Genomic DNA, 23,530 nt, shown 5'->3' on the forward strand with positions numbered 1-23,530 from the left:
TTTCCCCGATGGCCTGTCGTGCTTCCCGTTGCCATGCCACCGAGTGGCATTTGTGTGGAAAATATGGCAGGACATTTGTCTGCGCACCGGCAAGCTCAACTGTGCAGTGCGCTTATCAAATATCGTGTAATATAAATGTCCTGCTGGCTCCGGTAGACACGCATAAAGGTAGTTAGCATGGACAGGAAGCGGAAGTGGAGAAAGTGAAAGGCGTTTCCGCTGACGAAACCGAACCGAGCGAACCGGGCACAAAAAGCACAATACAAAGGGAACAAAAAGGTAATCATCTAAGCGCTATGGGTGCCCAAAGTAGGCAGCAAAAACTGAAACAAATGAGTCCCTATAAATACACACGTAGCAATGGCCCCTCCCCCCATTCACATGCCTCATACCTCATACCTCATGCCCCATTTCGCATTTCCCACCTTCCCGGTACCATTTATCCACCCGGATCCCAAGTTATACCAAGTCAGCGAGCAAAGAATGAGAACTTTTTGCTATGTGGGCGGGTGTCTGGGTATTTTGTGTCTGTGACACAATGAAAAATGCAAAGCGCAAATGAGTTGAAAACTTTGCCATAAGTTTCTGTGCGTACGACGTGCAATCGCAAAATTAAAGTCGACTTTTAGGCGTCTTACAAAATCTGAGAACTTTGCACAACAGATACGCGTAGGACATTACAGCATGGCCCATTTTAAGTGGGTACATTAGCTGGCACTCAAAATTCTGTCAAAGAGAATATTTCTGCGGCCTTTTACATTTCGGCTTGTTGGTAATACTATGTCTTTTAGGACTAATATTGCAAAAGCTTTTACTGTTCAATTTGAAAAGCCAAAACTAATAAAATTTCATGAATAATTGATAAGTATTACTTTAAATGGTACTTGTTGGAAACACTTATTTCTGGCAGTCTCTAGACCCAAGTACAACTTCATCTAAAGAGCATCTAATTATCGCCCTGCAAACGGCTTAAATTTTCAAAACGCGGACTCCGCCCCAATTATTTTTGGAGAAAGGGCTGTTTATCAGTGACAAGCCGAAGGCAAAAGAGACATGGGACTTAGAGCCGCTTTTCGCGGAGGTTCCTTGCGACCAATTGTGAGTGGGGCTCACATCTGCTTGTGCTGCTAAATGTTAAGCAAACATTGGTACGCGGAAACGCAAATATTATTCGCAGTTTACTCGACTTGTTTTTAATGTGCAAAATAAATATAAACGCGCATGAACGAATGTGGCACCAGTTTAGAGCTCCGATTCTGTCTTCTTGGCAGCTAGCTTTTGCAGCAAAGTCAAGAAGCTAAAGGCCTGCGTTATAACCTGAAAACCAAATTGCCTTGCTTACTACAAATGCTTAGTTTATGAGAGGAGAATGGATTTTCTTACCGATCTCAGGCGATTCACATCCATCACATAGAACTTGCCGGCAGTCACGTGAACTGCCCGTCGACTATTAACCAGGAAGATGAGGATGTCCTGGCGGATGAAGTGGGCGTGCTTCCACCACGCCCCCCTCCAGAAGGCGTCGCCAGATCGAATGCTATGCCGACTGAGGAGTTCGCCACAATAGGTGAACATCAGGAGCTCGAAGACGGTCAGTCCCAAGTACTGCAGCTGGTTGACAATCCGCAGGACCTCCCGAGTACCCGAAACGCCCACAAAGACCAGCAGGCAAAGCTGGATGGTGATCTGCAGGGACTTGACCAGACAATATGGACTGAATAGGTTCTCCAACTCCTGGGCACAGTGCAGGATGAAGCGATGCAAGCGAACGCATTCCACCAAGGCGTTGTGAAATGCGTTTCCTTGACCAGGACATTTTCGTCCTGCCGATAATCTCAGCAGATCCGTCGCATGCTCCTGCAGAAGAGCGTACTGATTTAATTCCCGGGTCGAGTCCCCCAGCAGCAACTCCTCTTGCAGCAAACTGAAGTAGAAAGGCACTGGTATTAACTAATTAAAACTATGCATCCGGCCACAAAGGTACCAGTTAGGAAGGGAAAAACGAGACAAACAAAGCGTTGAATTAATTAAATTGAATGACTGTGGAACAAAAACCAACCTCAGGGCATTTACAGACTCCCCGGCCAGCAACTTGGCATGGGCATCCAGGTTCTTCAGGCTGCAGTAGAGCACATCGAACTGTCCCAGGAGCAGCAGGCTTAAGGTGACGAACAGGGATCCCCCGAATGAAAAGGTCATGCCCACGAGGATCTGGCCGAAAAGTTGTGTGGCATACACCGCCGTATATGTGATGGGGGCCAGGGCATCGAAGGGATACCAACAATGGAGCGGCAGCATCCGGATGCCCATCATCAGTGGCGAAACGCCCCAGAATGTAACGCCCAGCAGGCAGGACATTATCCACGCCACCGTAAAGTTTCTGGACATCCTGTGCGCCGCATGGCTACTCACAAAGGTCACCCCAGCCAGCGAATGATGGCGATACTCCCGGTTCATGTGCTCCATGTAGGCCAAAAGGTGCCGGGAGCGCAGGCACCAGTAGATGGTGCCGTAGGCGGTGAAAAAGTATATTATGGTCATGGTGAGGGCATCGGTTATGGCCTGCAGCTCCCCCGTCGGCAGGACATCCAGTGTGGTTTTGGTGAACAGCACACCCAAATGCAGCGAGGTAAAAATCACCATGGAACTATAGGCCTTGGCCAGCAGTTGGCCAACCAATTCCAGCCGCTTCGGCCACCATTGGGGCAACCGCGGAGATGGCTGCGTGCCCATCGCCAACTGTTGAACCATCAGCGGGCGGAAGAGATTCGTTTCCCTAGCCGGATCCAGGCTAATATCATACCTGATGTCCGCATTGACGTTGCCGTGGAACTGAAGACTGGCCATCGACTGAATTTCGGGTGCCTAATCGAGGTGCTTATGGGCTCCTTTAGTCTTTTGGTGCTCCTATTTAAAGGACCCGCAATTTATGCATTAATGAGTTTTTAAAAGTTTTCCCCCACCGAGTATGGAAGGGCGTCTGGTTGGGCGTGGCTCATAATTAACCGACTAAATGCCTAATTGCTTCTGGGAGGCAAAGTTGGCGAATATTTCAAAATATATAGCTCAATTTGATCACGAAGTGTTCTAATTAATTATAATTTACAATGGGTCTAAGGATATAGCAAAAATCGATGATTTATCCGCGTCTGTTTATACTTCACATCAATAATGATGTATAAATATATATTTCAAAATTTTATAGCAGATTTGTAGAGAATTGCGCCAGAAACTTTTAGAGGTATGCCACTTCAAAATCCGATTAAGATAAGTTGAGTTATGGACTTTAGAACTTCAGCCTTGGGACAGTTTTTCATTTTTTTGAATTTCTACAATATCATACATCAGAAAAATTACAAAAAAATTAAAAAAAAATATATTTCTAAATTTGAATGCAGATTTTTAGAGAATTGCTCCAGAAATGTTTAGAGGTATGCCACTTCAAATTCCGATTAAGATAAGTTGAGTTATGGACTTTAGAAATTCAGCCTTGGGACAGTTTTTCATTTTTTTGAATTTCTACAATATCATACATCAGAAAAATGACAAAAAAAATTTTAAAAAAATAAAATTCTAAATTTGAATGCAGATTTTTAGAGAATTGCTCCAAAAACATTTAGAGGTATGCCACTTCAAAATCCGATTAAGATTAGTTGAGTTATGGACTTTAGAAGTTCAGCCTTGGGACAGTTTTTCATTTTTTTTAATTTCTACAATATCATACATCAGAAAAATGACAAAAAAATTTAAAAAAAATAAAATTCTAAATTTGAATGCAGATTTTTAGAGAATTGCTCCAGAAACATTTAGAGGTATGCCACTTCAAAATCCGATTAAGATATGTTGAGTTATGGACTTTAGAACTTCAGCCTTGGGACATTTCTTAATTTTTTAAATTTGTACAACATCGTAACATCAAAAATAGTATACCATTTTACTCCACGAGTAACGGGTATAAAAAGTAAAAATAATTAGTGCTAGTGATAATAATACCCACGCAATGTGTGGTATTTCATTTCACTCATTTTCCTAACAAATGCCGAGTTAAATCAACCATTTAATACCCATATTTACCCATTTTATACATTGTTTCAACGTTTAATGAAAAACTGAAACCACAGGCAATTGACTATATACGTATCTGTGGTTATTTCCAACGCGCTCTCCTTTCCTACGCATTTTTGCATTACAGCCATGCGGAATAGTTGATAACGTCAAACTTGACCTTCGTGACAGAAATATCCTTAAGTATAATTGCCGCGCAATTTGCATTTATTGAATATGAACGTGAAAATCCAAAGGCGCCATTGTGAACGCCCAATCGCCCCCAGACCTTCGAGGCATGCCACTTGCCACATTCGAGAGTCGACATTGGGGAATCAAGAAAGGAAACGGGTGAAATGGCTCATAGAAAATGCTAATTGCCGAGTGAACTTCGCACACCTTGCAGGTGGCAAAAACCAAACCATATGCTAGCGTGTCGTGATCATGTAAATTAGTTCTGCCGTCGAGCAATTTAATTAGCCCCCAGCGACATGCAATTAACTGAACAAAATATTTAGCGAGTGGTTTAGGTTGAAGTTGACAAGTGTATTTGCAGCTTTTGACCGACCACGGCCATGTCCAATACAAATGCGAGCTAATTTAGTACCCTGCGGGCTCCTTTTTATTTCCACAAAATTGTTACACACTGTTGGCATAATGCTGGTCCGAAATGGTTTGGTTTATGTCTGAGTTATCTCTGGTGCTTGGCAGCTACTTGGCCAAATTGTTGTCGGGCTGTAAATGGCGAAACTTTAGAGCTCCTTCGTCCTGCGGCTATTGGGCTCCTCGGCAATACGCTTTGTATGTAACTCGATTTCATTGTATATGCATGCCCTCCTGTTCAGAGTTCGTTTTTCATTTACCAGTCTGTCAGCGTGTTCTCACGCATGTCGGAGTGTTGTGTTTCGAGTGAATTTCACCTGCTGTGATTTATTCAATCAACTTGTGCGACGTCCTCGAGCTCCCGAGCACCCGAGCTGCCTTTATTATTTAGACATCTTTGTTGTCTCTGCCCATGCGCCTTATGCGAGTTTAATGCCACTCGTAGGCCTTCACAAACTTGGCTGCCACATTTAATCTGCATAATTTTTATGAAAATTACAATGCACAACTCGGTGGGAAGACGGCGAATGAGATACAATTTTACTCATAGCAAAAAAGAGAATTACTTTTAGGTTGTTCAGCCATCTTGGTGGCGCTTTAATTGCCGTCACACGCGGCGTATGCTTAATAAAAATGTTCATTTCTCTGTTTTAAGTTGTTTTGGGGTAGCAATTTACTGCTTGTTGCAATCTACGTTAAGTGTTTCTTATAAATATTTATTGAATTTTTCATTTTTCTGTTCATCTACATTATTTATTTAGCTGCCTACATTGTTTTGTAAGCACTCAATAACACAAATGGCCGTTTACGCAGATGTATTTGTATTTTAAAGCCAATGCATAATCTGTGTTAAAAAAAAACACTTGTAAGCAAAATAAATCAACTTTTGAATATCAACGATTCATATCGGATTTTTTGATATGCATTTGTGTCAAAAATTGATTGAAATAGTTCGCAGAAAATCCTTTTCCATTTTTTAAAACTCCCTTTTTTCCACTCATGCACAAATTCAAGTTCGTTTATTTTGTTCGTTTCATATTCCCATAATCCAGTGATAAAATACAATTACCAAAAAAACAAAAATCCACTCATTTCGCTTTGGAGGCACCTGGCGTATGCACAGTTTTTAATTAAATGTCGCAACGTACATATATGCAAATAAAATATATTCCCCACCAGCTGAAAAAATATTTTTAGAGCTTTGTGCCACCTTTCCCGCAGTCCACAACCCGGGAATTCCGGATTCCGAGGATCTGGGTGCGATTGCATTGTGCAGCAAACTTTTTAATTAATTGCGCTGGCCAATTTTTCGGCGGGACCAAAAGCTGTAATTGCAATTGAGTGTTGCACGGAGCAGATGACCGGATAGCAGAGTGGACCACACGGACATCGCTAATTTGCTGCCATCAGACGAGCGGGAATAGCGGGAATAGCGGTAGTAGCGCGGAAACGGCGGGTCAATCAGTTGGCCATTTGGGTGGCCAGTCGCCCAGTTGGCCAGTTCGCCCAGGTACTAAAGGTTCTTCAGTCACGCGCTCCGCTTGCCTCATGTTTGCTAATTTATGCGGCACTGCAGCCGCAGGGCAACAGTCAACAGCGAGCGGTAAAACTTTCCCAACTGGCACTGAACATGAAAAAAATGTTAATCAGGCAAGCCGCTACTTGGAATACCCTATCCAAGGATGAGCCATGCAACTTCGTTCCCAATTTGCCACAAAGGTTTCTTACATTTTCACCCCTTTATGTCTAAACTTTATTAAATTATGAGTAAAGACAATTAATTTTTGAGGAACTAAAACACAGCTCTACAAGATCTACTTAATTTCAACGTTAAACCTTTAGGAAGGGAATAACAGAGCGGCACTGTTGGCAAAGCGGAAAATGAAATGGAAATGAGAAGTGGAAAATGGGAAATGGGTAACAGGAACAGGATCGGAAAAGGTCTGGCTGCTGGCTGCTGGCAACGCCTGTCATTGTTTTTGCTGCTCTTGTTCGCGTTTCAAACTTTGCTCCCGCCCCGAAGCCCCCGCCCACATTCATTACACATTGATGGGCAAGAGGTTCGACCGTTGTGCCACCTAACCACCCAACCACCCAATCCTGCCCAGGAACTCCGCCCACTCCTCATCCGCTTTACAGTCGAATGTTGCCTTTTATTTCGTTCGGCCGCTGCACAAAACAATTTGTCAAACAACAAGCGAAAACTTTCTTCACTCCAGGGAGGTTAAGGTTCAACACATTTCCACTTTTATGAGGGCCCGTTAACCCCACACCGAACCAAGCATTTTGAATTGATAGAAAAACTTTTAGTTGCACTCTGGGCAGTTTCCATAATTCATTTCATTTGCATTCAGTGCCGCTTACGACAAGAATTTGCATAACACCATCAATTCGCAGACTACAGCCTGTTTAAATATTACAATTTTATATTTTATTTATAAGTAGCACATTTATTTCACATCCTGGTCGTCAGCGGGTTAAGTCTGTTTCGGAGGTGAACGGCAATACACCAGATTCTCTAAACTTTCGGTTAAGTTGGCAACTGATACGATGAACACAAACTGCCGGAGTCCAAATGCTCAACTCGAATAGTTGACATCCCTCGGAGGCTTGACTTAGAATTCGCACAGTTTGTTAGGCATTTTGTGCGGCAATTTCGTGCTGCCTGACAAAGAAAAAAGTTTCTAATGCAATTTTGTTAAATATTTTTGCTCTGATTTCGTGTGGCGCCCCTGCCCCCCTCCACCCAGCAAATAGTTACGCAGCCCAACAGCAATCAAAATGTACCAACTATAAGCTGTGTTGGCGGCAGGCTCTACTTTTATTTTGAGGCAAGTGAAAACTAAACTTTTCGACCTGCCAAATTGAGTTTGGAAGTTGCAAACTGTCTCAACTGGCAGGCCACATATGAGGCTAATTCAATTCGAGGTAAGTGCTGGCACTTTCCCTCCCCCGCCCACGGCCGCCCAAGGCCATCCGAACTACAATAACAATTAGCATTAACACATTGATGAGGTGCCACCCCGATGCCGCCCACTCGGCGGTTTGTTGTCCTAGTCAGTGTGGCCGGGATTTGCTTTGGCGCGTGTCTCGTAAACGAGAGTAAACTTAATTACAGCCAGGATCTGCAGCAGCAGCAGCAGCAGCAGCAGCAGCAGCTGCTTGTTAATGCGGTTTTTGGGGAAATACCCACATACAACTTCCACTGTGTGCTCATACATAGGTACATGTTTGGTTTATTAGTTACGCCTGCCGGCAGCTTCACAAATGTCTTACTGTAATTAACGCCCACGGCCAGGCAAACAAAAGCCGTCTAAACACACGCGACTGGAAGGCGCTGCATTAACAAAACTCAGCCAAGTGTTACCTGCTTTGCGGTTCAACGCAAATCGGGCCAAATTACTTGCAAGTGTCAAAGGGGAATTACAATTAATTGTGTATGACTGAAACGCAGAAGCGTTGAGTCCACACGGGCGCAACTAAGCAAATAAATAAGGGGTATCTAATAAAAGTTCCTTATAATCTAAGAAATTTGCATTCAATTTGACAAAATCAGTGACTAATATTGCGCAAAAACTTCTTATCACCAGGACTCTTCATCTGTACACCGCTTGGAAATGTCATAGAATTTGGGTAATTGGAAAAAACCAATGAAAACTGCAAGTAAAAAGTAAAAACTGTTCGCAGTACTTCAGCAGCTCTATCCTGCTAATCAGGCTTAGGTGGAATAAGAAATCGTATTTCTGAATGAATTGCCATCCAATTAGGGCACGGAATATGTGCTCATTAAAATCGAATTTTGTATGCAGGCGCACAAAGCCGCCAGTCTGCAAATGAAAGAATCATGTGACGTGGAAATCGGAGACCTTGACTGCAGCTAGATGGCCAACAGGTGGGCAGGTGGGCAGGTGACCAGGTAAATGGAACAGCAGACAGCCGAGCTGTGGCCAGTTTTGGTATTCGGGCACCTGTCCGCCCTAATATTCAATTAATCACATTATGCAGGCTGTCGACTCGGATTAGCAAACCCTGGCCGTGTCCCAAGTGTAACACAGTAATCAACCGAATCCCAATCCGAATCCAAATCCAAATCCGACGCCGAAGTCCCAGCTTGTTATACAAATAACTGGTGGGCAGTCAATTACGGCGACTGGCCAGGGAAATCCAACTAAATATTTTATTATGAGCCAGCGTTTGTCTTGATTATGCGCCAAGTTGCTGGAGGGGAGCGCAACTAATTGAAAACTTGCAAAAGTTTTTCTCATTAATAATAAGCCAGACCGACCGACCGGAGCCACTGGCGACTATTTGCTTACGGCAAGGAGCGGCTCATCGCCTTCGTCCTGCTCTCATCCAGTCATTTTGATTTGTTGTAAATGATTTAATTACTTATTGCAAGGCGCTGGGAAAGCTATTATTAAGTTGGATGCCCGCCAGGCCGCACTAAACACGCGTATTAGATTAATGTTGTGATTACACAGCCATGCCCATCGGTTGATACCCATACAAATGGAAAGTGCGCTGATGGGAAATACACTATATTCCTTGCTTAAGTGTATTAGTTGAAAGCATTCGATAATCCAATTGCGATGTCCTAATGAGTCTGAATAAGTTAGGCATTGTTTATATTGCTAAAGTCGCACTATAAACTGACCTGATAAATAAAATTAGACTCCTAATATTTTGCCCATAGCTGTGTGGAACACCGCACTCCATCGCTCGCTGTATTTTGAAGCGTTAACGAGTCGCAATCGCTTATTGCATACTTTTCAGCTTCCGTCGAGGGGCTACCCCCTCCTCATTCCGTATTCCGCAGGATTCACGTTGGCAAGGACGCAGCTCCTGCTATTGAATTATGCATATTTCGTTGCAGGCAGTGGAGCTTGAAGAGAAATGGTGGCTGCAGGCTGGCTGCCCAGACAGCAATCTATTCGTTTGTCGTGAGTGTTGGTGGCGCGGGGAAACATTAGGAGCGGGATGGGCGGCAAATAGAATTATTACCTCGGCAAAGTGTGGATAAATTGTATTTGCAACAAGTCAATGATTAAGTAATTTAATACGGCAACAACTACGAACCCAGCTGACCAGCAGTTTATATTTTCTTTCGAGTTTCACACCACAGCTTAATAATGGTAACTTTCACTTTAGTAACGCTTAACCGCGTACTAATAAAAATTTTACTGAACAAAAAATCCTTCGAGCCGGATTTGAACCAGCGACCTATGGATTTCTATTGCTTGTTTGCCATCTACAGTCCACCGCTCTACCAACTGAGCTATCGAAGGTCGGTGAGGGGCGTCGAGTTAGGGGGATTCATTTGCTTTCGGACCCATACCTCCAACATTTGCTCGAAAAAATTTCGTGGTCAGCTAAATTCGCTTATCAGTATCAGCTCAACACCTCTGATTGCTGCAGCCCGGCGGTTTTGTAGTAATGAGACTCTCCTAAGATTAAAACGCGAGCTAAGTTAAAATCATATCGGTTTTTCTTTCTAAAGTATGAGCAAAAATAAAATAAAACGAAACAAAAAGTAAAAAAAAAAAAAGATAATAAAAAATCCTTCGAGCCGGATTTGAACCAGCGACCTATGGATTTCTATTGCTCGCTTGCCAACTACAGTCCACCGCTCTACCAACTGAGCTATCGAAGGTTGGAGGCCCGGGTGGCCAATGTAAGTTTTGTGTATAAGTTTGTGTATAAGAAGCGTTGCCTGAAGAAACCACTTCGATCTCAACTAATGACGCAGTATCTTGATAAGCAACAAGTTTATATACATATGTATAAAGCGCACCACAGCCGAGGTTTATTTTTATTGGATCACTTTCTTTTGTTTTGTCGATGTGTTCCTAAAAAAATACTTTTTTACGCATTTAAAACCAGTTTTCATTAGTCTTTTGTCACACTTTTTCTGTTAACTCTTTTGAAAGCTGTGATATTTGATCTCCTAATGAAACCAACAAAAGCTAACAATATTCCTAAGGGTGTATTTTTCCACAAAAAACGTATAAGTTTTGCAATTGAGTAATGAAAAGTGATGAATTGGCAGAACAGCTCCACCACCTTCCACATCACCTCCTCAATTTCATTGGGGCCAAGAACTTTGAACAGCCCTCAACTGCAAGAGATAGCCAGCCCACTTGCAACAAGCAGTCTTCGAAGGAATTTAATCAATTATGTTCCGTATACGCAACGTGTGCTGCACAGTTGTGGGTGAGCTGGAACAAGTGCAAACTGAAATCCATTATAGCCATTTGCAAGGTGGCAATTTGTGCAAGGGTAGGAGATGGTCATCGTTAACGAGGTCAACGGCAAAAGATGAAACAAACTCAATTTCCTACGATGGGAAAATGCAACAAAAATGGCATTTTTAATTGGAAAATTACACCAACCAGTTTGTGGGGCATGTTACCCTTTCTGTTACCTTCGCTCCACGCGGCACAGCGGGTAATCCTTAAGCTTGAGTGAGATATTACCCTTGACCAACAGCTCCTCCAAACGGGCCTCCGTGCTGATTCGATAGCTGCGAAAGATCCTGGCCAGCAGCAGTTTCATCAGCATTTGGGCGTATCGGTAGCCGATGCACATGCGCAATCCCTTAGTAAAGGGGATGAAGGCGAAAGGATGCCTTTGTGGCGAATCCAGTCCGAAATGCGCCTCCGGATTGTAGGTACGGGAAAGGGGTCCCCACACCCGTTCATCCCGCTGCATGTTGTAGATATCGATGCCAATCTGGGTGCCACGTGGAATCAGGAACTCGCCGTCATCGCGCTTCAGCTGGATGTCCTGATCCGCAGATCGCAGAACCATGGGCACTGGAGCAAACAGCCGCATGGCCTCGTTGATGACCATTTCAGTGTACTCCAGTCGTTGGAGCTGCTCCAAGGATATGTCGCCAGACGGCGGCAGCTCTTTGACCAGTTCCTCGTGCAGCTTCTCCTGGTAGCAGGGATGCATCGCCAGGCAGAGAATGGTGAAGTACAAGGCCGTCGATGTGGTCTCGAAAGTCTATGAAATGAGTCGTGGTACATTAATCTCATTGGATCATTTGAACCTACCGCTGCAATGGTCACATTCGCCTCATCCCTAACATCCTGCCAACTCAGCTGGCCGCGTTCCACATGCTCCCGCACCTGCTCGATGAAAATGGCTTTGGACTTGCCTCTCATCTCCACTTCGGATCGCTGCTGCTCCGGATTGCCATTGGCGGCAACCACCGAGACTATGGGTTCAAGAAGCTACCGGAAAAATAAGCCCACCATGGGTAGTGGGTGCCACTTTGATCGGATGAGTAGCTTACCTGTTCTATGAACCCGAAAAGTATGCCGACTACCTTTTGCTGCAGGCGGAAAAGCCGGGAACGATGATATATTAAGTCCGGATAAAGCCAGGGTGATAGCATTCGTTTCACACACACTTCGGTCAAGCTAAAGTAAAATAATCATTTTAACCATTTAACCATTGTGTAATCCCTTTAACTAACCCATTATATGCCTTAAATATGGCTATAGATCCGTCGTGCTGGAAGTTCATTTTCTTGCCCATCGTGGTCTCTGCAAGTAATTCCTTTGAAATATAAACGATTGAGGCCCATGTAAATACTCACGGCAAGCTGCTTCCAAAACGATTTTCTTGAGAATTTGGTAAATTTCCAGCCGCTTACCGTGCTGCACACCCTCAAGCTCCAGCTTCTGCAGAAGGACCTCCGCTTCGGCATTGAAAATGGGCAGGAAGTTGCTGAGTATCTGGCGACCAAAGGCGGGATTAATGAGCCGACGATGTTTGTGCCAACGTGGCGAACTGGACGTAAACAGGCCGTCACCTATGGCCGAACTCATGAATCGATAGAAATCGCCCTTGTTGGTGCAGTGCGTCGAGTTGAATATCTGCTCCACGCTGTGTGGATCGTTGATGTAGAGGAAACAACTGGTGCCCATCCATGAGATGAAAGGCGCTTTAAACTGTCGCGACAGGCCATCCATGTACTGCAAAAAGGCTGTCAAAAACGACCGGTTACCGAAGGTTACCTCTCGAAAATCCTGTCCACCTCTTACTCTCCGGGTTCATCATCTGTAAGCCCATGCCTATTAGGGGCCAGCCAATGGGTCCGCGCAACTGCCATGCGACCTTATAATACCTTCGCCGGCTCCACAGGAAGTATATCCATGCCAATAGCAGCCAGCCGATTAAAATGATGCAGGCCAGCATGTCGATGAACCTGGGGGTAGATGGTAGACTGGGGGACGACCCGTATCCGTAGTCGAAAATTTAATTGCTCCACGCACAACGTTCGACGGCAGACTGAGCTAGCAATTCCAAGCTTTAAGATCCATTCAGGTTTCTATATGTGCGAAACACACAATTGTCAATTAATATGCAATACACAAAAAAACGTAAGCCATACTAATTGACAGATTTTATGGAATTATCAGAGAACCCTCCTTATAAAAACAACCTTTTCGATTGGCTTTTCGAACTGAACTCATCTGCTTTTCCTGCTCGCCGCCTCGTACTCAGCCAAAAGTCGGTCAAAAAAGGGGGTTTGTACCTATGTACCTATGTTTTTCTAGCTGCGGATTACGCATTTGCGGCTTTAATAGCTTGATTTCCATGCTCACCGCGTTGTGGGCCGATTCTCGTTTGGGTGGCGATTTTCATTCGAGTCGCGTGCCTTTCAAAATTATGCCATCCAATAATAATATGCATCAGGTAACAGACCAGACTGAATATTGAAGTGGATTCAGATACTCTTACCGGTAAACTAATGCTTAAAGGAAGCCAAACCTAAATCATAAATAATTTCGGGATTTGTGAAATGTTTGTGTTCTTCCTATTTAATTTGTAGTTTAAAGAATCAAACTTTACACATGTAAAATAAATTTAATAAGAAATAGGCTTTTTGAAGAAACCAAATAGGAAATACAGATAATTTGTAGATTAGGGCGCAGACACTTCGTCATTAACGTCTTACTCATGCTCGATTAATTTGTGACGAATACCACCTACGCATACGTCAGTGGGTGTCTACGGCGAAAGACATTCGGATTTCTAATGTCTTTACTGTGGCCATAAGTTCAAATGCCCAATCGCAGCCCCATTTACACAGCTATTACGCATTAATTGAGTTTTTGAAATATAATTTTTATTTGCTATTAATATTTTTACAAATTGTTTTATCTGTGGTGTTTTGCCTTTTCAATTTTGTTCAACAGTTCTATGTTATTTATCTGCGTGTATTTGCTTGCCATGACATTGAATAGTTGCCTTTCGGTAATTGGTTATCCTTGTGTAGTTTTAGTTCTGGCCGACTTGACGGGATTATTCATATGTAGCCTGGTATTGGTATTCAGTAAAACTTAGTGCGCTAAGTGTTGAGTGAGCGGCTCCCGATTCCGCAATGGGTTTCATTTAGGATCTGGACCCGAATATTGGGATCCCACAATGTTCCGAATGTTAGATGTAAGCTAGGTTTAAAAGATTGCAAATACATATTAATATTGTTGTGGACGTTGCGTTTCCAGTTTTGTCATTGGTTAGATTTAGTTTCGAGCTTTAGGTCGTGGCATATTTTAGCAATTTAATTATATTCAAAGGCCTTGGATCATTGGAAGCCAATTATTGGGGGTTTTTTTGGTGTTAAATTTCACTTGGGAATTTATTCGGCGATTGACAGACATAAGTACCGTACTTGACTTGCAACTAGTTCATAGATTAGTATATATAAATATTTGCCAGTCATATGTCCTTAGTATATCTACCATATATACACAATCCATATGTCCTTGCCACATCCCCTCGAGGGACGCTTAGTTTTCCTTACTTTACAAATAAATTATACTCCATTTATTGTCAAAAATATTGACGACTCGCGATTGCATTATTCCTGGCATTACACATGAGTTGCTGTATAATATGATTATTATGTTTACCTCTAGTCTTATCAAAAGTGATCTGCCCAAGTACTTAGGTAATTGTTTTCAACTATACCACCTTGTGATTAGGTGATTAAATTCAACATTTTATTAGCCACCATTGTCATGTTCTGTCTGCAACTGCAATTGAAACGATTTCACCGGAGATTTAGATGAGTTTTTCGAATGGAATGTTAATTAACTTTTGTCTTACGATGCTCCAATGCAGATATATTTAATATAATTACTCTCCCTCGGCTCACCGCACTTTACTTGACAAGTCTATCTGCAAATTCTGGGATGTTGTGTGGGCTTAATAAAAATATATATCATATTTTTATGTGTATATATATCCGCTCTAAATGCTGCATGCTTTAGGATTTTATTTCGCAAACAAACTTTGAAAAAATAATAGAGAAATGCTGCAGGCTCTTGTTGCTTTCTTACACTATATGCAACCCGTGCAAATATATTATGCATGTATATATGTATACAAAATAAACTTTGCTTTCACATTGACGCTTGCATAAAAATGTTAATCAAAAAACATTTTCCCTTTTTTTTTGTTATTTTGAGACGGGGACATAGACGGTGCAATTGTTTGGCTGTGAATATTTTGGGAGGGAATGGCATGGTATATGCAGTACGGCTATATAAGCTGGGTTTAAAAGCTAGACTAAGGATTATAAATGGCTTATGAGTTTTTGATTAAATTTAAATTGTAGTTCTCTTGGTGAGTGTTTATCATTTCGGTTTATACTTAGGCACAATACATTTATTTTGTTTTATTTGTAGTTTTCACATGACTTTTCTTTTTTTGTAGCTGTAACTTTTTGCTAAATATTTTCGCTTCGCTTACAACTAATTTCTACGCATAAAAACGTGTGTATATGTGTGTGTGTGTGGTGTGTGGATGTATCTGTGTTATGGCTAATTATTTCATATATTATGGGATTAGCTTTGCATTTATCTGCAATAATTTCTACTACATTTTAAACATCTCAGCCGCTTGGCAATTATTTAAAGCTTTTCACAATCATTTTCATATATGCAAATTAAAAAATATAATAGGATTACAAAATCTTTTCAATAAATAATGTAGAATTGTTGTTCTTGAACTATTTATTTACGCATATTAACGCGTATTGGTGTTTCTGTTAGTTTGTATGGGTAGTTAACTCTCGTTCTCACGAAGTTTTTACAAATATTGCTTAAGTTTCGCATGTGGTTGCTTATGATCGCAAAATGCATTTCCAATTGGTCTGGTATCATAATTTACGATATATAAATCAAACGGAATATAAAATGCTCGCTTGATTGAGGCTAAATAGGCATTTGGCTGGGAGTCCGAAGCTGGTCAAGTTATTGGCCAATAACCCGCCGCTTGCCTGTTGTAAACACAAATTTATTTTCAACACAGAACATAACGCACAAAACTGCGAATACAAAAGTTATTGAATTACAATAGGCTTTAGGGACTTTAAACTATACACACATGTTGCTTACTATCAGCTTACACACATTTCGCTTAGTTTTGTTTTTCTGTTTAACAAAATATGCGCTAGGTTTTCTACGAATGCTACAAAGTAGACAACAATTAAAACTTTTTATCTGCTTTCCTTCTGTTTAGTTATGCATGTGTTGTGATCCTCTTGAATCTTAGTTAATTTATGACTTGCATTCTTGCTTAGGGTGATTAACTCTCCGCCTGCTGGTTGGCCGTAAACTGCGTAATGCCATCTTTCTCCATCGACTCCAGAATATCGGCCACATACACGGCAACATCAGTGTGGCTCGTCTCCCCACGACGAATGAAGGGCATCTCCAGCAGCCGGCTATACTTGGGTCGATCGCTCTCCTTTTTAATTAGGCTTAAAAGATATTAACGCATAATTAGCCATTGTTATAAAACTTCCTATTGCTTATTGGTGCTTACCAAGTATTGACAAAGTCCACAAACTCTTTGGAGAACTCCATGCCGTTATAGGATGTCATAAGTCGCGGCGGTTCGCCTTGCACAACCTAAAAATGGGTAAATATAAATACAAAAGCCAAAAAACTAACAAAACAAGCTACTAATATAATGTTTTGATAATTTATTATATGAAAAATACAAAACACGATAAGACCAGCAGCCAATAAAATGAGTCATTAGTCAATCTGCTTTATATCTTTACGATAATTCCTAATGACGAAGGGCACAAGACAGAATGATTCAAACATTCAATTAGAAAAACTACCTTATTGAAAACTGGTAGAAATTGTATATATAATATGTTTACCTGACACAACTGCTCGAAAACAGAGTCCCATTTGCGATAGGGGAAATTACCAGTCGCCACTTCCATCAAAGTTATGCCCAATGACCAAACATCGCTACGTACATCGTAGCCCTTGGCACGCTCTGGATCAATGCGCTCCGGCTGCACAAAAGCATACAATTGTGGTTAATATGTCGTGGAATCAAATAGGTTTCATTACCGCCATGTAGGGCCTGCAGCCCGCATCCTTGGTCTTAGCAATAGAGTCAACCAGCTGACCCGAAATACCGAAATCACACAGCTTTATGTCTCCGCGACGGTGCAATAGAATATTGCTCGGCTTCACATCCCGATGAATAATCTTAAGCTCCTCCTTCAGATAGTTCAGCGCATTGACCGTAGCCACTGTTATCTTAGCCAGTATGGACTCTGGAATGTGGCGTTGCTGCTTTTCGTAGATGTATTTGTAAAACTTGTCCAACGAGGTGTCCATCAACTCCATACAAATCCAGCAGTCCCCCTCCTTGAACAGCGCACCATAGAACTGAACGATGTAGATGCACTCGTTGGACTTCATGACCACCTCGAGATCCATGAGCAGCTGCTTCTGTTCCTTTTCGTCTACGGTGGATCGAATGCGCTTCACAGCCATTACCTTGTCCAGTTTCTTGAAGATCATCTTGTTGACTGCCCCAAATGCACCGCGTCCAATTTCGCCCTCATCCTCGAGATCGTCTGATGTAAATGTGTGTGTATTGGCGGCGCCCTCACCAAACTGTAGCTTGCCACAGGCCTGCTGCCGAATACGCTCCCGGTGACGATCGGCAGCGCTGCTGCTCGATGTTGCCGGTACCGGTGGCACATGACTGCTGGCCACCGGAGGGGTCTGCTGTGGCTGCTGGGCGCCAAAACAGCGGGTCACATGGTTGTGCTGTGATGAGGAACTTGAGCCCGAGGAGGTGGATCCCGAAGAAGTGGACGACGTGGACGAGGGCGGATGGCGTATGCTAAGATTGTTCAGGCTTAGCTGATCCGGGGGATTGCGGGAGCGACTGGATCCGGCTGTAAAGTGGAGGAAATGGGAGAATAATCAATGAATTTAGGAGGATTCATGGATGGCTTATTGCCGCTGCACCCGATTCCCAAACTATGCGTCACCCAGCGAGTATGTGTACCTCCTCGCCTGCATGTGTGTGACCTGCGTGGGCGGCCCGACACCAAAAGGGTAACTCACTTGCAAACAAATTTTTCGGTCGCTCGGCCATTGTGTGTGGTGGCTGAAAGTATCGATGTGCCTTTGTGTGGCTGTCCTAAGGATGTTTTGTCCGTTTTCTGCAGGCGCCGCGCCCCGAATATAACACGTCGACTTGATGCTCCTTTGGCTCTCCGATCGCCTGGTTACTGGGCCGCCTTTGATGGGCTCTTCGCCGTTTGCAACGCAACTACTTTTTCAGCAATCGAGAGCACTGATATGCACTTTTTCCGCAATTTCGCTAAACATTTACATAAATAGCAACCAAAACTTAAAAGAGCTAGAGATGAAACATTGATTATTTGCGGCCAATCGATAGCCATCGATAGTCTGCGGACTAGGATAGCGATAGGCAGCCCTGCACGGTGCGAAAATAGTGAGGTGGATTTTCTAAAGACTTTAAAAGTTTCAATTAAAACTAATTATTTCTTTAATACCATGGGTTTTTAGTTTACTTTTTTTCACACATTAGGTCCACTTGCGAAAAATGTCTACTATCTGATAAATTTACTTCCATCATACGTGGGTTCAACGCATACGAATGACGATCTGCGTCACCTTAAAATCAGTGCACAATCAACAGCGGTTTGAAAACAAAAAATTAAAAGCTACATAATCATGTCCAACGGATTCGTGCGCAGCAGCTACAAATTGTTCGTCGGCAACCTGCCGTGGACGATAAGCAGCAAGGAGCTGCGAACCTACTTCTCGAAATACGGACACGTGGCCAACGCGGAGGTGGTCTTCGACCGGCAAATGGGCCTGTCCAAGCACTATGGCTTCGTGGTGTTCAGCCAGCGGGATGCCTTCAACAGCGCCAGCAACCAGAACACCCACTTCCTGGAGGGACGGGTGCTCACAGTGCAGCAGGCCAATGAAAGTCCTCAGAGCTAATAGATTATGAATTTATTGATTTATTGGTTAGACCGAAAGGAAAGTATGAGAAATATCTGTTAAGCAGCTTAGTTGTACAGAAATGAATGGAGCACTTGTTTCAAAACCTGGCATCTTTGATTCATTTATTGGGCAAGTAGAACTTGCTGTTGGTGCCCACCACGTCCGCAACATTATTGTGACCTAGCCGGGTGATTAGCGCCGACAGCTCTGCCTTAATGTCGTCCACGAGTGCGGGTCCCTCGTACACCAGAGACGTATATATCTGAATGTACGAGGCCCCCGCTTCGATCTTTTCGTATGCATCATAGCCGGAAGCCACCCCGCCGACGCCGATGATGGGAATCTTCCCATCGGTGAGCTGGTACATCTGGGCAATCATCTCTGTGGAACGTGCTTTGAGTGGAGGGCCACTTAATCCGCCAGTTTCCTCGGCCAGCTTGTTGTTTCCGATGTTTTCACGCGACACCGTGGTATTGGACACGATCAGGCCATCCACGGAGCTCTTCTTGCGCTTGATTACCCACACGATGTCCTTCATGTCGTCCAACGATAGATCCGGCGAGAGTTTTAGGAGTATTGGCACATTCTTGTTCTTATCCAGAGAGTTTTTCGTGTCGTTCACCTGTTCCAGGAGCTCTCTTAGCTTCTCCTTGCTCTGCATATCCCGCAGGCCCTTGGTGTTCGGACTGCTCACATTAATGACCAGGTAATCTGCAACGGGCCCGAAGATCCGCACACCCTGTACATAATCGGCTATCGGACTCATGGTAGTCTTGTTCCGTCCCAGATTGACGCCCACAACTCCATTGAAGTTCTCTTTTTTGCGGAGCAGGCGCAGCCTTTGGAGCACCGCCTGATGACCCTCGCTATTGAAACCATACCGATTGATGATGGCCTTGTCATCGGTCAACCGGAAGACCCTTGGCTTGGGATTGCCCTCCTGGGCAGCCGGGGTGACTGTGCCCACCTCTATAAATCCAAATCCTAGATCCTGCAGGCCGTTCACCGCCTCCGCGTTTTTATCGAATCCCGCCGCAATTCCAATGGGATTGCTTAGCATTCGGCCGAAGAATGGAGTCTGCAAGTTCTGGTCATCATGGTACTGTGAAACCGGGCACAGGCGGTACTTGCACGCCAGCACAGCCAGTTGATGACTGGTTTCCGCCGGAAGAAGTCGCACTGCTGGCATCACGAAGGTCCGGAACAACTGGTCCTGCTGCTTGTACGCCGTCATGCCCGCCATCAAGGCAGCTGCTCCGACTGTAACGATGCCCAGCGACCGCAGACGACCCTGTGGGCGGAATCATGATGTAATCCGCCCCGTTTAAGCCGTACTTTACTCACAACTCTCCGCGTGGCCTTTTTGGCATTCTTTAAGTGATCCTGATCCATGACGACTATCGCCGGATATCGATTGTACCCGATAAAGTATTAAAAGTATAATAAGTAAAAAGCATGTGTTGATTCTAATAGACTTTTAACAAAAATTTAATTTAGGAGAAAGTCGTGTCATTTTGAAGGAAAATTCATGAAATGCCGATCATGCGTAACACTTACTACAGTACAAATTGATATCATTGATGCCAATTTAGCCTTTTTCCGGGCAGATATGTCCTGTTTTGGTGGACGGAGTGATCAGGTACTTTATGGTAAGTTTAATCCGATCACTTTTACCCGGTATCGCTTTGGAAATCAGAGTGACCGAAGGGAAAATATCATCGATCCCTACTCTAAATTAGAAGACATGCCTTACAGTCTTCACTAGAACTAGTTGGGAATTATAGGGCTACAAGAAAATATTTTTCCTAAACAAATATTGAAAGCGGCAATAACTATGGTTTCCGACAGTAAGTTAAACATTCTTCAGGCTTTATTTAAGACAATTTTTACTACTCACTTTAAAGACCTCACCATTTCACTCACCAATATAATTATGACAAAATAATAGATTATTATTTAATTACTTACAGCTCGAGATTAATTTAGTAGCACTTTGTATACGAATAAACATAAAAATATATATCTCTTTAAGTGTAGCGTAATCAATTTCTTTACAAGAATTTTATATTGTATTTTAATTATTTTTAATGACTACATATTTTAAAATAAATATTATAACAAGTTCATACAAATGTTCGAAATGTTATAATATTATATTATAATTTAATATATTATTATAATATTTTATAATCACACTTAAGAACACATACACTACACTCTCTGCTGGACCGGTAAGAGAGATTACTTGAAATATTTTGTGGCTCTAAATTAGAAGACATTCCTTACAGTCTTTACTAGAACTAGTTGGGAATTATAGGGCTACAAGAAAATATGTTTCCTTAACAAATATTAAAAGCGGCAATAACTATGGTTTCCGACAGTAAGTTAAACATTCTTCGGGCTTTATTTAAGACAATTTTTACTACTCACTTTAAAGACCTCACCATTTCACTCACCAATATAATTATGACAAAATAATAGATTATTATTTAATTACTTACAGCTCGAGATTAATTTAGTAGCACTTTGTATACGAATAAACATAAAAATATATATCCCTTTCAGCGTAGGGTAATCAATTTCTTAACAAGAATTTTATATTGTATTTTAAATATTTTTAATGAATAAATATTTTTAAATAAATATTTTAACAAGTTCATACAAGTGCTTGAAAGTATTTTTTTTTTTTCAGAAAAATATTGGCATCACTGATTGATATACTAATCTAATAGGATTCGTTTATTTCTGTGTAGCAAATTGACCCCGTCCATGCCTTAAGAAAAATCGATATACCGCCAGTGTCATCTCTAATGATTGAGTCAGTTTGTTATGGCCAGCTGAAATTTGGAAATTTCGTTCTATAAGCGCTGATTTAGCAACCCGGGGCAACCATGAAGGGCGGTACCTTTCGCAACACCCAGTGGGATCCCACGCTGCTGTCCTCGCAGATTGTATCGATGCAGTTCTGCGTGTACTTCACGCTTGGCCTACTCGTCTTCGTGGCCAACAAGTTGTCCGGGGACAACTATAGTCTGGATCACTTGTTCGAATACCATGTATGCCATATGCTATATATATCTATCTTGTAAACCCCGTGTTTAACACTAGATTTTTTTCTTGCTTAAAGGAGATCCACATCTACGACATGGGCGGCCGACTGGTGATCTGTGCCTTTGTTTTAAATGCATTCATAGCCTCCCTGGCACTGTGGTGCATAGTGAGAAGAGCCAAGCTCTGTCTGGACTTCAGGTGGGCACCTTTAATGAGCTGAAAAAAGGCGGAGAAATAAACTTAATCGTTTGCTTTCACAACTCACCCTCCTCTTTCACGGCAGTTGCACCTTCCACGTCCTGCATTTGCTCATCTGCTGGTGGTACAACCGCTCCTTTCCCGCGAACGCATCATGGTGGCTGCTGAACGTCATCACCGGCACAATAATGTGCATAGGCGGCGAGTTTCTCTGCCTGCAGACCGAGATGAAGGAGATCCCAGTGGGCTATGCGGCCCTCAATCAAAAGTCGGACGTCTGACTCTGAGCCACCAACTTGTGATGCCTGCTATCCCAACCAAGCCACCCAAAGCAGCTTCTGTGTACATGTAATTTATTGTTAAACTAGCGTAAGATTACATAGCATATAAACACTATACTGTACTCCTTCTCTCAATGTAATATCTGGTAAACGAACGGCGGTCTTTGCCGAAGCTTAAGTTCCTCAGGTACTGCTGACGGCGGCAGTGAGTACTTAATTCCAGATCCACTGTAATTGTTGGATATCATAGACCAAAATGACTCCTCGCGCGGCACAAACATCCAGTAGCTGAAGGCCAGCATAAAAGTAGCGATCAGCGATGCCAGAAGAAGCAACATCCAGCACAAACCTTGATGTGGCTTCTGCATACTGGTCGTGTTTATATGTTAGGAGTCTGAAATTGACACAGCTGAGATCCGCGAATACAACAGACTGCACTGAAAATTCCCGACAGATCGCCGAAATAATAATAAAACGGGGTGTGGCCTAGTCAAGAGCCCACGCTGTTTAAAATTGAAAAATCCAGCGTTCAAGTAGCGGGGAGCTTTGCTCTTCAAGCAAATTTATCTGGCAAACAACGAATCGACAAGCTCCCCTTCAGAAAACATCAGAGCAAACTAATCAAGTTGCCCTATCTAATCTAATTAGCAAGCGGGGTAGGCATCGCCACGATCGCCACATCCATGCATTTTCCACTTACGATTCGCTCCCCACGATTTAAACTTTCAATTATACTGATTGCTTAAATGTGCATAATTGAAGCTTTGATGCATGGAAACCGGTGGTGACAAAGCTCTCGTATTAGAAGCTTCTAAAGGTTCACTAACCTATTCTATAGATACGCCACTCTTTAATTATACAAATATGCCCAGCAGATCGTCGCAGATGAAAATCCGATTGTGTATACAAAGATCTTTTACACTGCAACCGAAACGCAATGGGTCGGAAACCCTACTGAACTAAAAACAAAGAACAGGTAACTTGTCAATTCTTATCGATGGAGCTAACTCAACATGTGATATCAGTAAGTAAATA

General features: G+C 42.8%; 7 protein-coding genes and 2 non-coding genes across 11 annotated transcripts; 2 read left to right on the forward strand and 7 right to left on the reverse strand.

The window, feature by feature from the left end:
* Positions 1–1,242: 1,242 nt before the first annotated feature.
* Positions 1,243–2,847, reverse strand: LOC6552757 (putative odorant receptor 85e). Its single transcript, XM_001980910.3, has 3 exons — positions 2,060–2,847; positions 1,384–1,924; positions 1,243–1,317 (listed from the first exon to the last, which is right to left on the reverse strand). The coding sequence occupies exons 1-3, from the start codon at positions 2,845–2,847 to the stop codon at positions 1,243–1,245; spliced, it is 1,404 nt and encodes a 467-aa protein (XP_001980946.1).
* A 6,992-nt stretch (positions 2,848–9,839) lies between these two features.
* Trnay-gua lies at positions 9,840–9,932 on the reverse strand. The gene is made up of 2 exons: positions 9,896–9,932; positions 9,840–9,875 (listed from the first exon to the last, which is right to left on the reverse strand). It is a non-coding gene; the product is annotated as a tRNA-Tyr (tRNA).
* A 272-nt stretch (positions 9,933–10,204) lies between these two features.
* Trnay-gua lies at positions 10,205–10,297 on the reverse strand. Its single transcript has 2 exons — positions 10,261–10,297; positions 10,205–10,240 (listed from the first exon to the last, which is right to left on the reverse strand). It is a non-coding gene; the product is annotated as a tRNA-Tyr (tRNA).
* Positions 10,298–11,064: 767 nt separating this feature from the next.
* LOC6552520 (probable cytochrome P450 313b1) lies at positions 11,065–13,164 on the reverse strand. 2 transcript variants are annotated; one of them, XM_001980909.3, is made up of 7 exons: positions 13,100–13,136; positions 12,699–12,985; positions 12,251–12,640; positions 12,128–12,197; positions 11,945–12,071; positions 11,703–11,882; positions 11,065–11,652 (listed from the first exon to the last, which is right to left on the reverse strand). In XM_001980909.3, exons 2-7 carry the CDS (start codon positions 12,850–12,852, stop codon positions 11,065–11,067), a joined length of 1,509 nt encoding a protein of 502 aa, XP_001980945.1. In that variant the 5' UTR covers positions 12,853–12,985; positions 13,100–13,136. The 2 variants fall into 2 exon arrangements, 1 of the variants encoding a protein (XP_001980945.1); XR_003408045.1 differs by lacking the exons at positions 11,065–11,652; positions 11,703–11,882; positions 11,945–12,071; positions 12,128–12,197; positions 12,251–12,640 and having other exon boundaries at positions 12,974–12,985; positions 13,049–13,164.
* A 2,699-nt stretch (positions 13,165–15,863) lies between these two features.
* LOC6552519 (dual specificity mitogen-activated protein kinase kinase 4) lies at positions 15,864–18,414 on the reverse strand. The gene is made up of 5 exons (XM_001980908.3): positions 18,051–18,414; positions 17,037–17,878; positions 16,838–16,978; positions 16,492–16,577; positions 15,864–16,426 (listed from the first exon to the last, which is right to left on the reverse strand). Exons 1-5 carry the CDS (start codon positions 18,079–18,081, stop codon positions 16,252–16,254), a joined length of 1,275 nt encoding a protein of 424 aa, XP_001980944.1. The 5' UTR covers positions 18,082–18,414; the 3' UTR covers positions 15,864–16,251.
* Positions 18,415–18,591: 177 nt separating this feature from the next.
* On the forward strand, positions 18,592–19,068 carry LOC6552518 (28 kDa ribonucleoprotein, chloroplastic). Its single transcript, XM_001980907.3, has one exon. It carries the CDS (start codon positions 18,687–18,689, stop codon positions 18,960–18,962), a length of 276 nt encoding a protein of 91 aa, XP_001980943.1. The 5' UTR covers positions 18,592–18,686; the 3' UTR covers positions 18,963–19,068.
* Positions 18,960–20,675, reverse strand: LOC6552516 (dihydroorotate dehydrogenase (quinone), mitochondrial). Its single transcript, XM_001980905.3, has 2 exons — positions 20,310–20,675; positions 18,960–20,256 (listed from the first exon to the last, which is right to left on the reverse strand). Exons 1-2 carry the CDS (start codon positions 20,355–20,357, stop codon positions 19,084–19,086), a joined length of 1,221 nt encoding a protein of 406 aa, XP_001980941.2. The 5' UTR covers positions 20,358–20,675; the 3' UTR covers positions 18,960–19,083.
* A 1,047-nt stretch (positions 20,676–21,722) lies between these two features.
* On the forward strand, positions 21,723–22,617 carry LOC6552515 (protein SYS1 homolog). Its single transcript, XM_001980904.3, has 3 exons — positions 21,723–22,021; positions 22,093–22,214; positions 22,300–22,617. Exons 1-3 carry the CDS (start codon positions 21,857–21,859, stop codon positions 22,493–22,495), a joined length of 483 nt encoding a protein of 160 aa, XP_001980940.1. The 5' UTR covers positions 21,723–21,856; the 3' UTR covers positions 22,496–22,617.
* LOC26526891 lies at positions 22,551–23,514 on the reverse strand. 2 transcript variants are annotated; one of them, XM_015155050.2, is made up of 2 exons: positions 23,323–23,514; positions 22,551–22,889 (listed from the first exon to the last, which is right to left on the reverse strand). In XM_015155050.2, the coding sequence occupies exon 2, from the start codon at positions 22,861–22,863 to the stop codon at positions 22,627–22,629; it is 237 nt and encodes a 78-aa protein (XP_015010536.1). In that variant the 5' UTR covers positions 22,864–22,889; positions 23,323–23,514; the 3' UTR covers positions 22,551–22,626. The 2 variants fall into 2 exon arrangements, with proteins under 2 accessions (XP_015010536.1, XP_026831562.1); XM_026975761.1 differs by lacking the exon at positions 23,323–23,514 and adding an exon at positions 23,196–23,278.
* Between the last annotated feature and the right edge of the window lie 16 nt (positions 23,515–23,530).

The sequence above is a fragment of the Drosophila erecta genome, unplaced genomic scaffold (genome assembly GCF_003286155.1).
Source record: "Drosophila erecta strain 14021-0224.00,06,07 unplaced genomic scaffold, DereRS2 tig00000000-arrow-pilon, whole genome shotgun sequence".
Lineage (NCBI taxonomy): Eukaryota > Metazoa > Arthropoda > Insecta > Diptera > Drosophilidae > Drosophila > Drosophila erecta.